The sequence below is a fragment of the Salvelinus sp. IW2-2015 genome, linkage group LG27 (assembly GCF_002910315.2).
Source record: "Salvelinus sp. IW2-2015 linkage group LG27, ASM291031v2, whole genome shotgun sequence".
Classification (NCBI taxonomy): Eukaryota; Metazoa; Chordata; class Actinopteri; order Salmoniformes; family Salmonidae; genus Salvelinus; species Salvelinus sp. IW2-2015.
In genome coordinates, this window is record NC_036867.1 from 7,239,007 (window position 1) to 7,255,280 (window position 16,274).

The 16,274-nt window shown below is 41.9% G+C and overlaps 1 protein-coding gene across 7 annotated transcripts; it reads left to right on the forward strand.

Annotated features, from left to right (window-relative positions):
• The first annotated feature begins 1,332 nt into the window (after positions 1 to 1,332).
• Positions 1,333 to 16,244, forward strand: mak (male germ cell-associated kinase). 7 transcript variants are annotated; one of them, XM_023973023.2, is made up of 15 exons: positions 1,339 to 1,660; positions 3,528 to 3,844; positions 6,140 to 6,194; positions 6,460 to 6,581; positions 7,448 to 7,530; positions 8,008 to 8,140; positions 8,236 to 8,407; positions 8,753 to 8,920; positions 9,357 to 9,632; positions 11,416 to 11,621; positions 11,940 to 12,079; positions 12,246 to 12,383; positions 13,545 to 13,664; positions 13,873 to 13,959; positions 15,193 to 16,244. In XM_023973023.2, exons 2-15 carry the CDS (start codon positions 3,744 to 3,746, stop codon positions 15,351 to 15,353), a joined length of 1,962 nt encoding a protein of 653 aa, XP_023828791.1. In that variant the 5' UTR covers positions 1,339 to 1,660; positions 3,528 to 3,743; the 3' UTR covers positions 15,354 to 16,244. The 7 variants fall into 7 exon arrangements, with proteins under 7 accessions (XP_023828794.1, XP_023828791.1, XP_023828792.1 ...); XM_023973024.2 differs by lacking the exon at positions 7,448 to 7,530 and adding an exon at positions 6,842 to 6,921 and having other exon boundaries at positions 1,340 to 1,660; XM_023973025.2 differs by lacking the exon at positions 13,873 to 13,959 and having other exon boundaries at positions 1,340 to 1,660.
• The last annotated feature ends 30 nt before the right edge of the window (positions 16,245 to 16,274 follow it).

The following is a 16,274-nucleotide window of genomic DNA, read 5'->3' on the forward strand; positions in this document are numbered from 1 at the left end:
GTGTTCAAGACACATGGAACTCGGAGAAAGCACCAACTGGGAAAAATCGTTTTCAGCGTTTACTACAATTAGGAAGCTGTGTTTTAAAGTTTAGAAAAGTTAATCATCATTGCTTTCAAAACGGCGTTCGAAAAACATATGAAAAATAACGTGCATATCAGAGAAATAATCTTTAAAATAAAAAATATACACGTACTGTAGCAGTTTTGCACAGATCCACAAGCTGCATGCCTTCAGTTGATGCACTACACTTCCTCCCCAGTTACACTTACACACAGTTGTTCGGAGAATGTTAGATCGCTAATTAGCACAGGTGGCCGCCACTGAGTAGGTACATGCCCACTAATAATTAGATATCGAACTGACTTTGGCAGTAGGCAGATTATGCAATAGTCATGTAAATGCATTTCTCTTTCTGAGCAATATTTAGAATTATTAAGACAGTAAACACCTTAATCGGTGTTCCAGCAGTGTATTTGATCTGCGCATGTGCTAGCACCAGCCGAGCTAGCCTCCCTCTTTAGCTGCGTTTTAGAAATAATTTTCACACGCAAACTTTATATGTCCGAACTCCGAATCAAATATACTTCAGAAAAATAACATTTTCGCTGTGGTAGAATGTTTATTTTGATTGGTGATTTTCTGCATTTATCAGGTTGCCTGATTTCAGAGGTGTCCATGTAAACAGGATTATTGGGAAATTGTTATTCTTGCAAAGCATGTAAACGTTTTAAATGGAACTATTATATAATCTGACAATACACAATTATCACATTATTGTGTGCATGAAACCGCACTCTGTCTTCCATCTGTATTCAGTAAACAAGCCATGTAACATGGAGATATGACCCTGTGGGAAGACTAACCCTATAAAGGTGTGTAGTAGTTTAACCTTTTGTTGAAAAATATATATTTATTGCTGATCTGAAATATGTTCCTTATGTTTCCAAAAACGTACAGAAAATTTTAACAAAACTCCCCAGGTCAGGAGATCATTTCATCAATAGGTGCTAAAGAAGTTAGCCTACAATAATATAAATTAAACAGCATCTATGCGTCTAATTGTAAAACACCGTGCATGATGAAGCCTACAGAAAATAATACGGCCTTCTATATTCTTTCTGAATATTGGCATTATTAAAAATAATTCAAACGTCGGGAACGAACTACACTTTTGTGCGCAATGGCTGGCAATACTTACCCGAGGGAACTGAAGGCGCAGAGATAAGCCTGCAAGGTTGCCTACGTATCCTGCTCTGCTGGTGACAAAATATGTAAAGAATAATAGCGCCATCTGGTGGCAGCGAGGCTATGGTGAGGACTATTTTACTGGTATTTGGTTGACTACTTGTGTACTGTGTGCCATGGTTGACAAAAATAGGAAACTAAAAGCTAACGCAAATATAGAAGCCTATGGTTTTGTCCGTCCCTGGTTAGCCTTGGTGGTAGGCCTCGATTCTGAAGACACACTCAGGCACGCGACAATAAGTCCCACAAACCATTGCGTTTCCACCTGACATCGTTGGTCTGTGTACGTTGCCAAGGAGAAGCGCCACACACCTTATCGGAACACTAAGGACGCTACTTGCATTTTATCTCAAGAAACTTCAGTGCTATCTACAAGCTCAGAAAACAGTGGGAGGAACAACACCCTAAAATGGTGAGTTCCGAGAAAATATTTAAAAAAGAACGACAGGCAAGAAGAAACGTTTTGGCCAAGAAAGAGGGACAGTTGAGAGGACTGTTATTATGGGCATATGTCAACACATGTCCACACATGACAGAACATGTAACGTTACTGTTGTGTAGGTTAATTCTAAGCCAAAAATAGACCTGTATAATTGGCTATAATAATTAAGAGACAGAAGTTTGTCAAATCTAATATTATTCAAGGCCTAAATATTCTTTAATCATAGAAATGTGAAACACTTGATATCAGCATAGCTTCAATTTTAAGGTTAGGTTCTAATATAATTTGAGTTTTATTAATTTGAAATGTAAGGCATCCTGACATATTGGGCCTGTGTCCAATTTTATCATGTCGTTTTTTACCCAGAAAAGACTGTCTCCCAATTCAAAACTCTAATTCCCCTGTGGTTGTTAGGTTATCCTAGCACTTTTGGTATCATAAAACGTGTGCGTATTTCAGCTTCATCATCGACCTTCAGGAGCTTCTTAATGTCATGTGCCCTTAATACATTTTTGTAATTCCTCCTAACCCCCTCTCTAACAGATTACAATACTGTGAAAGCTTAGTGGACTCCAGCAATCTGTTACAGAGGCCCTTCCTTGCTCACCATTCCCTGCCTACTTTAGACTGAGGCATATGGTCTTAAGAAAGGGAGTTTTGTTATAGACTGGAGCAAGTTATTCAATTATAGAGAAGATAGAACATAATACTTTTATTCAGTTTTCTCTGTTTTCAGTTCTTTTATAAAGTGATTTATGGCAGACATTTGTCTACTACAAGAAGAGTGCAAAGTATTTTCAAAATATTATTTTCATATTTGATGGAGAGCAGTCTCTTTCCTGTCTTGAAATTCAATTGAGTGGACCAGTCTTATTTAATCCTAGAGAATAATCTAATTCCGTGGCCTTGAATCGACTAGCCTAAATACAGACAGTATACACATATAGTGGTATTATTATTTACCCTAGATGTGCCCATTTTATTGTGCAAATATGGCTGTTTAGAATGCTGTTGGCGATATGAGTATTCAAATTTCCACTCAACAATGATCACCTATAACTGCATTTGAAATCAGAATTATCCAAAGAGACCAAATGGCTTCGTCAAGTCTGCATTGTCTAATCCAGATAAGAAATCTGCTTTGAGATGTCCGTTTTAGTCTCCTTTATTGAACAAACTCTAGTTTGAGGTAGACTTATAGTATAGCCTCTCTGTCATTTTAGTCTTTTGATAATGGTTTGCTATATTTAGACTATATTGTATCGGCCCCTCAGAATATAACACAAAGCAACTGGGGTCATAGCCTACATGGGCAATGCTGTGTCCCTGTCGTAAGCATGACATGACATGTTTACCTCAAACAAACCTCTGTACTATAGCAGCCAACACTCTGATTACTGTTGCTGTGCCCCTTGAAATCCAATTGCCAGTCATGCAGGGTTGGGAGTTGGGAGCTTGGGATAGAGTGAGTGCTGGTAAGTGAGCATGGTGGTGATGTAATGCCCTATTTATATCCCAGTGGACCTAATCACCGGCAGGCCATGCCTGGCCACGGATGTGTCATGTCCCTGGGTAGTGTGACGACGGCGTCAGCTCAGGCTCAAGCCCTGCTGTCACACACTTAATCCACCTCCTCACCTCTTTCTCAATGAGGAGGAAGAGAGGACGTTCTCTACTTCTTTACTTTCATTTAACAGCCCTTTCATTGAGATATTTAGGACTATACTTTGGGAGCTTCCACTACTGAATTCCTGTTTTGTTGTTGTTTTATGATTTCCTGTAGGCGACTGGTTACCTTAAAGTTGACAGTATTGTATTTTTTCCTGTGTTGTTGAAGATATGCCAGCATCAGGAAGGAGTGTAACATTTGGCTGACCTCCAGTGTGGCGATCAGGAGAGAGCAATGGCACCGTTCCTGTGTGACCTATTGTGAATCCCACCCATGAAGAACATCACATATTGACATAGTGAGCGAGAAAGAGAGGACTGGTAGAACTATCATTTAGGAGAGAGAAGCACCCTGCAACTCCCCCAAGCTGATGATTCTGAGACAATGAATCGCTACACGCAGCTGAAGCAGTTGGGAGATGGCACCTATGGCAGCGTGCTGATGGGGAAAAGCAACGAGTCGGGAGAACTGGTGGCCATCAAGAGGTACGTATAGTCCTACACTGGTGGCCATCAAGAGGTACGTATAGTCCTACACTGGTGGCCATCAAGAGGTACGTATAGTCCTACACTGGTGGCCATCAACAGGTACGTATAGTCCTACACTGGTGGCCATCAAGAGGTACGTATAGTCCTACACTGGTGGCCATCAAGAGGTCGTATAGTCCTACACTGGTGGCCATCAACAGGTACATATAGTCCTACACTGGTGGCCATCAACAGGTACATATAGTCCTACACTGGTGGCCATCAACAGGTACGTATAGTCCTACACTGGTGGCCATCAACAGGTACGTATAGTCCTACAATGGTGGCCATCAACAGGTACGTATAGTCCTACACTGGTGGCCATCAACAGGTACGTATAGTCCTACACTGGTGACCATCAACAGGTACGTATAGTCCTACACTGGTGGCCATCAACAGGTACGTATAGTCCTACACTGGTGGCCATCAACAGGTACGTATAGTCCTACANGGTACGTATAGTCCTACACTGGTGGCCATCAACAGGTACGTATAGTCCTACACTGGTGGCCATCAACAGGTACGTATAGTCCTACACTGGTGGCCTTCAACAGGTACGTATAGTCCTACACTGGTGGCCATCAACAAGTACGTGCGTATAGTACTAATAAACTAGTCAAGGGTCTGGGTGGTTTGTTTACTCACATGGCTTTGTTCTGAGAGGCTAAAGGTGTCAGTATGCTTCAGTTTGGCTTCGGCTAGGCGAAACCGAACGAGTGTGCTCACATACTCCCTTAAAAGACTTTCGCTTGAAAAACAAGAAAAATGCAGCAATAGTACTGTTTGTCAATTTTGAGACTCCATAGCCAGTATACACTTCCTCAAAATAGTCAGAATTAATCTAATATAACTCAAGAAATCTGTCATTCATTTTGACGTTTTTGCAGAGGAGATCTTAGTCGCATAATTTTACATTAAGATGTTTGGTGCAGTATTTCTCAATTAAAAAATGTGCATGAAAACGAGTCGTCTCTTGTTGAAAGAATTTATTGAAGAATCCTTACTGTTGACCTATCACTGACGAAGGGGTGTCGACTTCGGCTACCAACTACGGCCTGCCTCGAGAAAAAAATTGTGTGCCCGAACAGCTGAAAAAACCCTTACCGAAGTCCAAAACTAACAAAAACGTCATCATAATATATGCACAAACTCTTCCGTACTGTTTCGGGAGGGAAGCATGCAGACGCCTTAAGTGTTCTCACAAGCAGCCATTTTGAAGCACAAAAGTGCACTACCATCCTAAAATACACCTTCATGATGACTGAAACACCTTCATGCCTGGCACAACGTAGTAACAAGGAAGTGTATATTCAGCCGACAGAAAGGGAAGGGTTAAGCATAGGGATCAATATTGGTTAAGTTCAGGATTAATGTTAGGCTTAAGGTTAGGTTTAAGGTAACCACACTCCGGAACCATGCACAATTCTCTGGCTGTATAATGCCTAACTACAAACAAATCCGGCTGAAGTCTCAATTTAGGTTTCCCCATGTCTAAGGCAAGCCAGCTTACAACTCTGCCTTTCATCATGGAGGGTAGGTTGAATAATGGATACGGGGAGAGGGGTGAACACTTCGTTACCATGCAAAGTGATAGCCATGGTGACGGTGAAAGGAGTGAAAGTAGTCTGCAGTGTTGTGTTGCCGCGGAGAGAGGCATTGGCGGATGCACGGGAGGAGGAGGAGTGTGATATCTGCAGGTCCCAGTGTCCAGTTACATAATATCAGATGGGAGTGTCAGAATAAAGGTCCTCGACAGATTAGGTTGTACTAGAGTGTCAGTTATACCAGGTGGTGGACCTACTATCTACCAAGCATAGCAACATGTATTAGCTGACACGTAATGGACACCTCCAATGTTAATTGGGAATAAGGTTTCATTTCATGTACAGTACATCTGTAAATGACGCCTCGACGATGCATTAACGCCTTGTTTTACAGTCCTGTTTCAGTTAGTGTTTACCTAGCATTTATTGAAAAAATGTGGTCACTATATAGATAGATACATTTTTGGCACTTTTACTTAGAATTAGGCCTAATAATAATATCTTAGGATCACAAATTTAGTAGTGGTGCTTGTATAGATTACAAAGAAACTGAAATGTAACGATTAGGATATTCTTATGTTATATATTAGTGTGGGATTTCTATGTAAATAGTGGGCTGCAGAGTGAATATTAAATATAGGATAGTATGTTCTTGTGTGAAAAAATGGTATTGAAACTGTAAACACCATGTCGTTTGTCTCGTTTACAGAATGAAGAGGAAGTTTTATTCGTGGGAAGAGTGCATGAATCTGAGAGAAGTAAAGGTAAAGATTGGTACACAACACATGATTAACAGAATGTTTTAGGTACATTTCATGTTTCGTACGGGATGGTATCAGCACCAACTGGAAGTGCTTACAATTATCACTAACAACAATGCCATCCGTGTCTTGCTTATGGAATTCAATGATTCAATTTCAGTTTATATTTTATGATGATTATATTCTAGAGAATGTTTGTCACTATATTTAATTAAAAGACATGATCATATTTCATCATCTTGGTCCATCCCATGATGTATTTCCACAGTCCCTGAAGAAGCTGAATCATGCCAACGTGGTGAAGTTAAAGGAAGTCATCAGAGAAAACGACCACCTGTACTTTGTCTTTGAATACATGAAAGAAAATCTCTATCAGCTCATGAAGGACAGGTAAGGGCGACGAAACCCTGAAAATGGTTTAATAGATAATGCTTGTTGGGCAAGTAATTTATTTAAGAGTGGGAAACAACAGGATTGTGTTCATTAGGCACCAAACTGAAGAAAATGGAAAAGGCCGTATTTTCGTTTTCCGTTACAAAACGTTTTAAAATGTTTTTCGTTCCGTGCCCTTATGAATACAACCCAACATTTATTTGAAATTTCATATAGAGTCTTATCAGTTGACAATTCTATCAATTCTTCATTTGCAGAAATAAATTGTTCCCTGAATCAGCGATCAGAAACATAAGCTTTCAGATATTACAAGGCCTATCATTTATCCATAAACATGGTAGGTCTCCCGCATAAGAACCACTTGACTCTGTCCTCTGACACACCAAGGACAACTGGGGCTACAGAGGTCTCTGCTGTCACGGGCACTCCCATCATTCATAGAGTTGGCTATTGTCTGTAAACACTGACAAATATTTAGCTTTTCACACGCTAGCTAGCTAGCACCTGGCTGGCTGTCACCCTTGGTTAGACCTCTGTTGTCTTGCTGTTTCGGTGAACGGACATGTGGATACCTCACTTGTGCAACCCAGCGTTGAAAAGCACTTTAAACTCTGAGGTAAACAGGTTTCTAGTCCATCTGGCCTGTTAGAGCGTGAGTGACTTGGCAAGAGTTGTTATTTTCTCACACCACGCTAACTCAGTCTGTGCTTGTCCAACACGGCCACGGTTTCCACTAGTCCTATGGGCTGCATGCATCCTGGGGGCTGTCTCCTTATCTCCTCTCTCTCTCTCTTCTTATTTGGTCTCTTTTCTCCTCCCTCCTTTCTTTTTTCCTCTTGTGTGCCTTTCCTTTGCGCTGCCAGGGAAAATAAGATGTTCACTGAGAATGAAATTAGGAACATCATGTTCCAAGTGCTGTCTGGTATGGCGTTTGTGCACAAGCATGGTAAGATGCTTTGTCCTCCTGCTGCTCTTTTGTCTATTGTTTGCGTGACATTGCTTTTTGTAAATTAGCATACTACTCCATGTCGCAAAACCCCATATGATGAATATTAAAGGGATGGTTCACTCCATTGTCTTGGGATTAAAGGGATGGTTGGTTCAAAGTTAGTCTGATATTTTCCTCAAAAGTGGTCTTAAGTCAAGCAAAATCCTTATTGTATGCTTGTTGTGTGTAGATCCCAGTATATTAGAATCAATCTATAGATCTCAATCCCAAATAAATGTACTGAACTATCAATTTAAAGCCATTTGAATCTATTTTTACTGAATGATTCATGTAAAACTAAAATCCATAACAGTAATCAAGTATGAAATGTGGTCTTCACCTAAACACTCCATGATCAATATAAATATTTAAAACGTCCTTCTGGATGACTTGTGAAGAGGTTGAGCTGAGTGTTCTCCATGACCCCTTGCGTAGGATTCTTCCACCGGGATATGAAACCTGAAAACCTGCTCTGCATGGGCCCAGAGCTAGTCAAGATAGCCGACTTTGGATTGGCCAGAGAGATCCGCTCCCGCCCCCCATACACGGACTACGTGTCCACAAGATGGTGAGGTACCCTCCATGGTCTAGTGGGAACATTTGGTCCCCTCTTATTTTAAACAATGCATAACGAAGTTGAAAGAACGCTGTCATCGTGTCCAGGTATCGCGCCCCAGAGGTGCTGCTCAGGTCGTCCATCTACAGCTCTCCCATAGACATGTGGGCAGTGGGCTGCATCATGGCTGAGCTCTACACACTTAGGCCTCTGTTCCCCGGGAACAGCGAGGTGGACGAGATCTTCAAGATCTGCCAGGTTCTGGGGACAGTCAAGAAGGTAAGAGAGGGAAGAGCAACCAATCCTCTGTCTACAGAGAGATATAGTACTAGTGTGTTATAGTTTAAATGATGGCCTGGTGAAAATGTGTGTGTTGGAAGTAATCCAGTAAACCAGCTATTCATGCTCATTTAAACTGATTAGAATAATACCGTTTTCTATTAACATTTGTGTAATGGAATGTGTTTCTAATCAAAATCTATTAGAATTAGCTCTAATGGCTATGAATAGTTGACATACTGTATTACTTCCAATATACACAGATATTGTGAAGCATTGAGAGAGTTCATGAAACGTCATACAGTATTATTTCTCTAAATTAACCTTCCTCTCCTGTTCTACCAGTCTGACTGGCCGGAGGGATACCAGCTGGCCTCGGCCATGAACTTCCGCTTCCCTCAGTGTGTGCCCACCCACCTGAAGACCCTCATCCCCAACGCCAGCACAGAGGCCATCGCCCTGATGAAGGACCTGCTCATGTGGGACCCTAAGAAGAGACCCACGGCCGTGCAGGTATTCAGTCATCACAGTGCTGTAGCCTGGTCCCAGATCTGTTTCAACTCCTATATGTAACTGATGGGGCATGATAAAAACTCATTCCTCAGCTTGAAATGTCTCTATCCACGCCACTGGATTTCTAGCTTTTTGGTGGCATAGCTGGCTAAGATGTTGTCAAAAGACGGAGGTTCTGAGTTCCAGTGTCTGTGTTCGCTGGTGAGGAAGGAAGAGGTACGGTTAAGCAGCACCGTAATGCCTGTTACATAGTCGTTGGCTAGGTGTGCTGTGAGTCATGCCCTACAAAGAATGATTACCCCAAGAGCCTCATGGGGCTCTTCTGTGTGCTGCTTACCCAATACCTGTTTATGGCTGGTCAACATATGTCCTTTATGTTCCGGAGTCATTAATGATAAGTAATTCATCCTATTCATATCCCCATTCTGTGTTCTAGGCTCTGCGGTACCCTTACTTCCAGGTGGGTCAGGTGTTGGGGCCTCGGCCCGGGAGTGAGATACGCAAGGCCACGGTGAGGACTCAATCCCGAGGCTCATCAGAGCCGAAAGGTGAGCTGCAGTCCTCTTCAGGAGACTCTTCTGCCCGGACGTCTCAGGGCAACCACCCCAAAGCTTCCAGCAGACACCACCAGGCCCCCCAACAGCCCCTCCAGCAGACAGACCATCAGATTGACCAGACATCTCCACATGGCCAAGTCACTAACTCCAACACGGTGAGTGGCAGGACTGTGTCCATACAAAGAGATCTGAGGAAACATGGAATAGCTGCTAAACATGTTAAAAACAGTAGAAGTTATATAACATTTGTAACATTATTACACAGTCCCCCCTTGAAATCAAACTCTGAGACGTCTGTGTATCTACTTGGACTTGGACATATACAGTTGAAGTCGGAAGTTTACATACACTTAGGTTGGAGTCATTAAAACTCGTTTTTCAACCACTCCACAAATGTATTGTTAACAAACTATAGTTTTGGCAAGTCGGTTAGGACATCTACTTTGTGCATGACACAAGTCATTTTGCCAACAATTGTTTACAGACAGATTATTTCACTTATAATTCACTGTATCACAATTCCAGTGGGTCAGAGTTTACATACACTAAGTTGACTGTGCCTTTAAACAGCTTGGAAAAGTCCAGAAATGGCTTTAGAAGCTTCTGATAGGCTAATTGACATCATTTGAGTCAATTGGAGGTGTACCTGTGGATGTATTTCAAGGCCTACCTTCAAACTCAGTGCCTCTTTGCTTGACATCATGGGAAAATCCAAAGAAATCAGCCAAGACCTCAGAAGATAAATTGTAGACCTCCACCACAAGTCTGATTCATCCTTGGAAGCAATTTCCAAATGCCTGAAGGTACCACGTTCATATGTACAAACAATAGTATGTAAGTATAAACACCATGGGACCATGCAGCCGTCATACCGCTCAGGAAGGAGACGCGTTCTGTCTCCTAGAGATGAACGTACTTTGGTGCGAAAAGTGCAAATCAATCCCAGAACAACAGCAAAGGACCTTGTGAAGATGCTGGAGGAAACAGGTACAAAAGTATCTATATCCACACTGTCTCTTATACACATCTAGATGTGTATAAGAGACAGACTGTACATGGGGACAAATATTGTACTTTTTGGAGAAATGTCCTCTGGTCTGATGAAACAAAAATAGAACTGTTTGGCCATAATGACCATCGTTATGTTTGGAGGAAAAAGGGGAAGACTTGCAAGCTGAAGAACACCATCCCAACCGTGAAGGACAGGGATGGCAGCATCGTGTTGTGGGGGTGCTTTGCTGCAGGAGGGACTGGTGCACTTCACAAAATAGATGGCATCATGAGGTAGGAAAATTATGTGGATATATTGAAGCAACATCTCAAGACATCAGTCAGGAAGTTAAAGGTTGGTCGCAAATGAGTCTTCCAAATGGACAATGACCCCAAGCATACTTCCAAAGTTGTGGCAAAATGGCTTAAGGACAACAAAGTCAAGGTATTGGAGTGGCCATCACAAAGCCCTGACCTCAATCCCATAGAAAATGCGTGGGCAGAACTGAAAAAGCAGGTGCGAGCAAGGAGGCCTAGAAACCTGACTCAGTTACACCAGCTCTGTCAGGAGGAATGGCCCAAAATTCACCTAACTTATCGTGGGAAGCTTGTGGAAGGCTACCCGAAATGTTTGACCCAAGTTAAACAATTTAAAGGCAATGCTACCAAATACTAATTGAGTGCATGTAAACTTGTGACCCACTGGGAATGTGATGAAAGAAATAAAAGCTGAAATAAATCATTCTCTCTTCTATTATTCTGACATTTCACATTCTTAAAATAAAGTGGTGTTTCTAACTGACCTAAGACGGGGCATTTTTACTAGGATTAAATGTCAGGAATTGTGAAAAACTGAGTTTAAATGTATTTGGCTAAGGTGTATGTAAACTTCCGACTTCAACTGTAACTGAATGACTCATGACCTATGAAATGTATTGCGTTTGGCAGAAGCCATCTGTCGTGGTGGGGACTGGGAGTGAGAACAGTGCAGCGGTGGGTCTGAAGAGCGGGCGGAGGCGCTGGGGCCAGACAGTGATAAAGGCAACAGAGAGCTGGGATGAGTCAGAACCTTCTGAGACCTCCGTGTCCCACTCCAAGAAACCCAGCCTGGGATCAGAGGAGGAGAAGGGCCCAAAGGACCATAGTAATCCACAGTAAGATCAATGATTATATTACAGCAGGGGACCATTTCCCCTTCCTCCCTGCATAGACTTCTCCTTGTATTGATTTACCTGTAACCTTATGTTTACATTTCATGTATTATGGCACAAACCAATTCCCTTTCTGGGACAACCGTTATACTATTTGTGCAAACGATGAGAAACAAAAGTGGCCTTTACAGTTAGCTACCCTATTATAGGTTGATTTACCTGTAGGAGGTTCATATTCAATCTAACTGAAATATTCATTGGCTGAGATGAATCGTCTGAGTTGTTCCTACTGTTTGATTTTCTGCCTTTCTTATATATCAGATCCAAAGAGCAAAAACCGATATACTCGTTCAGCACTGTTACTAAGTTACCAAGCAATATTAAGAAGGGCCAAATGGACTCCAGTCTCCCGGGCTCCTCAGCAAGACAACATTACCTTAGTCAATCAAGATATCTGCCTGGTAAGACCATCTGAAAATTTGCTTATTTGTTTGTTTGTTTTAAACAAGAAGAATGTGAGATAAGCAAGTCATTTTTAGGACGTATATTTTCTCATGTATCAACTGGTTCCTCTTATGTCGGTTTCAGCCATCCACATTTTCAGACCCAGCTCTTCTTTCCTTTCAGGGTTGATCGGCAAGAACTCTGTAGACAAGGAGCCCGGTGGGCCGACACTTCGAGATCTGTGGGACAACACCACCAATATCAACAGTAAACCCCTCGGCCCCATTGGAGCTGGTTTGTCCGTCACCAGAGTCAACGCAGGTAACCCTTTGTCGCTTTATATTACACGCTTGCCCTCCTACTCTTATGCCCCCATATCACAAAGGACCTAAACGTCATATGCTTTAGTTCCACAATGCTCATTTCCTGATTCGCCCTGATCTTTTAGTGTTGGCTCGGCACAAAAAAGGCAACTGTTTGGAGTATGCTACTGTGCTTAAGCGTCTGGGCCACTTTGGAGACGGGAGCCTCCATTATTCATTTGTCATGTAGACAGACACACAATATGTGCCTCTGTGCTCTCCCTCTGCCCCCCACTTTCCTTATTCATGAGATTAGAGGACTATTAAGACAGTTGCTTAGGATCAAGTGTCTCCAAGCCCACCCTCCCACCCTGCATCTTGAGTTTATGGACTGGATGGCCCAATTTCTCGCAGAAATCTACAGCAGCCTTCCTCATCTTCCTCTCTATTTCTGACTTATATTTCACTGTGCTTCTCTAATGACTCGATAAATTGTTGCTTCATTTCACCAATTTCTCTCCTTTCCGCTCTCTCTTTTCCCTCTGCTTGCATGTGTGTATTGTCTTATCCCCCTGTCTTTAACTGTGGGAGCAGAAGACACTGATAACCCTTCTGATAAATCTACGGATAAATCTGTTCTAAAAGAAAGAATATCTGATTCAGCTAAAGGTACTTTAATTGTAAAGACTTTTAGAGTTGAATGTTCATGGATTCCTGCTGTTGACCTCTGCTGACCTCTAGCTAAGATCTATAGTAAAATTAATTGAAGTGGTTTATTATTAAGTATAATCAATTTTCATAAACATTTAGTAACATGTTGTTACGTATCTGTTTTATGGTGGCTATACTAAAGTGAAATAAGTGTTTCTGCTTATGCAACCATTTTCCTAATACTGTGGGTGTGGGTTAACATGTTGATGAGCCCAGCCAATTATGACACAGCAGGAGAGAGAGCCCAAACACACACTGCTACACGAGAACCACGCTCCAGATTACTAAATAGATTAAGGTTGCTGGAACCATGGTCATTTTTATGACCAAACTCTAAATAACAAATGAACTGCTGCTAAAGATGTACAAGTGAAGCGTTATTTGTTATGAATAGAGTTTGTCTGTATTAAATCATTGTGATGAATAACATTTGTCTACATTTAAATCAATGAGTTTTTTTGTCTTTCAGGAAACTTTGTCAGTACAAAGTACAATCTGTCTGGAGGTTATGTTCCCTCCTTTCAGAAGAAAGAGGTCGGCTCTGTGGGTCAAAGGATCCAGCTTGCTCCTCTTGCCGGCCAGCACACAAGTAAGATCCTATAGTTACCATTTTAATTGGCATAAAAATGCTCTGGTCTTTGGACTAGATGGCACAGCAGTCAGCAGACACAGATAAGGCCACTTGGAAGGGATTGATACCATTACATGCTTTCTCTTTTTCTGCCATTTCATCATTCTTTACTCTTTTTCTATCCATTTGTTTTTGCATTAAACTCATCTCTTGCTGTCCCTCTCAGTTGATCTTGCTACTCCTGATAACAAAAATGTCAAACCAAAACCTTCAAAGACAAAGTCCACCTCGCCCATGAGTGAAAACACTGAAGGTAATGCAGTGTTTCAGTCCCAGGCTAATAATATCAAATACGCCACTTAGCAGAGGCTTTTATCCGGAGCAAATTACACTACAATGAGTGCATACAGTTTGTGTGTGTATGCGATCCTTCTGGGAATTGAACCCACTACCTTGGTGTTGTTACCACCATGCTCTTAATACCGACCCACACAGGTACTGATGTAGGTGCCATTTGAAGTCTATTTATTTATAGCAATCCTTTGTTCGTCAATAGCCTGCCCTTAAACCTGATAAGAAGCCTGTGATTCTTTGTTAGGCCACAGTTGGAAAGGGAGCCCAAATACACACCGTGAACCGGGGATCTGCATTGCTAAAGATCTGAAGCACTTAATCAACATTTACATTAATCTACATTACATTAACTAGAGCCATTTTGATGCATTGTTATGAGCACTTATTGGGCTCAGTCAAAGTGACCAGATGGTCTCCCAGGGATATCTGTCTCAAGTAGACAAGGGAGGCGGTTACATTGAGGCTGGTGTAGACACGTGTCTACACGACAGGGATATAGTAGACACTATATCCCTGTCTAGAAACAACCCCCTCATACCAGTAGACACTATATCCCTGTCCAGTAACAACCCCCTCATACCAGTAGACACATATTCCCTGTCTAGAAACAACCCCCTCATACCAGTAGACACTATATCCCTGTCTAGAAACAAACCCCTCATACCAGTAGACACTATATCCCTGTCCAGTAACAACACCCCTCATACCAGTAGACACTATATCCTGTCCAGTAACAACCCCCTCATACCAGTAGACACTATATCCCTGTCCAGTAACAACCCCTCATACAAGTAGACACTATATCCCTGTCCAGTAACAACCCCCTCATACCAGTAGACACTATATCCCTGTCCAGTAACAACCCCCTTCATACCAGTAGACACTATATCCCTGTCCAGTAACAACCCCCTCATACCAGTAGACACTATATCCCTGTCCAGTAACAACCCCCTCATACCAGGGCACTTGCCTAGATCTGAAAGGATTGGACAGGTATAAAAATATATTTGTTGCTCCACCTTGCCAACTGATAAGTTGTGTAGAATATTGCATATACCTGCACAATACTCTGATCTACACACGTGCCTATATGGGTGGTAGGGGTGTCTGTTAATAGAGGGAGCCCTGTAAATATGGAATAGTAAATTCAGCACATGGAGGTATCACTCACTCAGATCTTTTTTCTTTTCAGATTATGACGGCTGGAAAAGAAGGGCGGACAAGCCTCAAATGAAAGGCCAGGACTACTCTGCCCTGGGGAAAACCTCTGGCAACCTTCTGACTAGAGGTCCACCTGTACAGCCAGTCCATGGGAGGGTAGACTGGGCATCCAAGTACGGAGGCAATCGGTAGTGCATCAAGAGATGCTGTTAAACCAACTCACAGGTTTAGCCAGTCTTTGCACTGAGAAGGAAAACCTTTTGTAGCTCTGCTCTGAATTTTACTACCCTCAGTGAATGTACTTCTGAAAGACCTCCAATACATTATTAGAACTAAGTAACACATGTACTGGGATGTTCAAAGAGATATATACATGTTTGTTTTATACTGGCATCATTGGGTGATGTATGAAGGCAAGACATACGCCAGGAGGCCTGATCCCTGTAACTTCAACAGAAGACCCGGCGCCATCTATTGCAGTGTTTTCCAACTCCAGTCCTTCAGTACCCTCAACAGTACATACTGTTGTTGTAGCCCCGACAAAAATACCTGATTCTACTTGTCAACTAATCATCAAGCCCTTGACAAGTAGAATCAGGTGTGCTAGTCTTGTGCCACAACAAATATGTACTTGAGGAGCAGAGTTGGGAAACACTGATCTACTGTATGGTAATTGATGATAGACTGGCTGATAGGGCTGCTCTAAAGTATCCCTCAAAGATAACCATGTCCTGATGCCCATTGGGTGTTGTCTGGATTGAGTCTGATGCCGAAACATGACATTTGTCTTACAATCGGTTTTATGATACGATTAGAACCAATAATGGTGGATTTTGTATTTTAGATTTTTATAATGTAGTTATATTCTGTTTATTTTTTAACTTTTGTTTACATTACTCAAATGAAATTATATAAGGAAATGTTTCCTAAAACTTATTGTAAAGGTTTATCACTCGTTGTAATCTCTTGAATAGCCACTTACTGTATCAGTGGCTAAAGAAGTGTTGACTTCAGTTATTATGACAATCCACGCTTAAGATGCAGCTATTAAACACTGGCCATTTTTTAAAACCTTTTACACAACTTCACGGTTCATTCATCTCTCGTAACATG

Excerpts from the sequence above, each read along its gene's own strand:
- mak (XM_023973023.2), top strand. The coding sequence starts at position 3,744 with ATGAATCGCTACACGCAGCTGAAGCAGTTGGGAGATGGCACCTATGGC. Across the intron at positions 8,141-8,235 it reads GACTACGTGTCCACAAGATG|GTATCGCGCCCCAGAGGTGC; the intron begins GTGAGGTACCCT and ends CATCGTGTCCAG. Across the intron at positions 8,921-9,356 it reads AGAGACCCACGGCCGTGCAG|GCTCTGCGGTACCCTTACTT; the intron begins GTATTCAGTCAT and ends TCTGTGTTCTAG.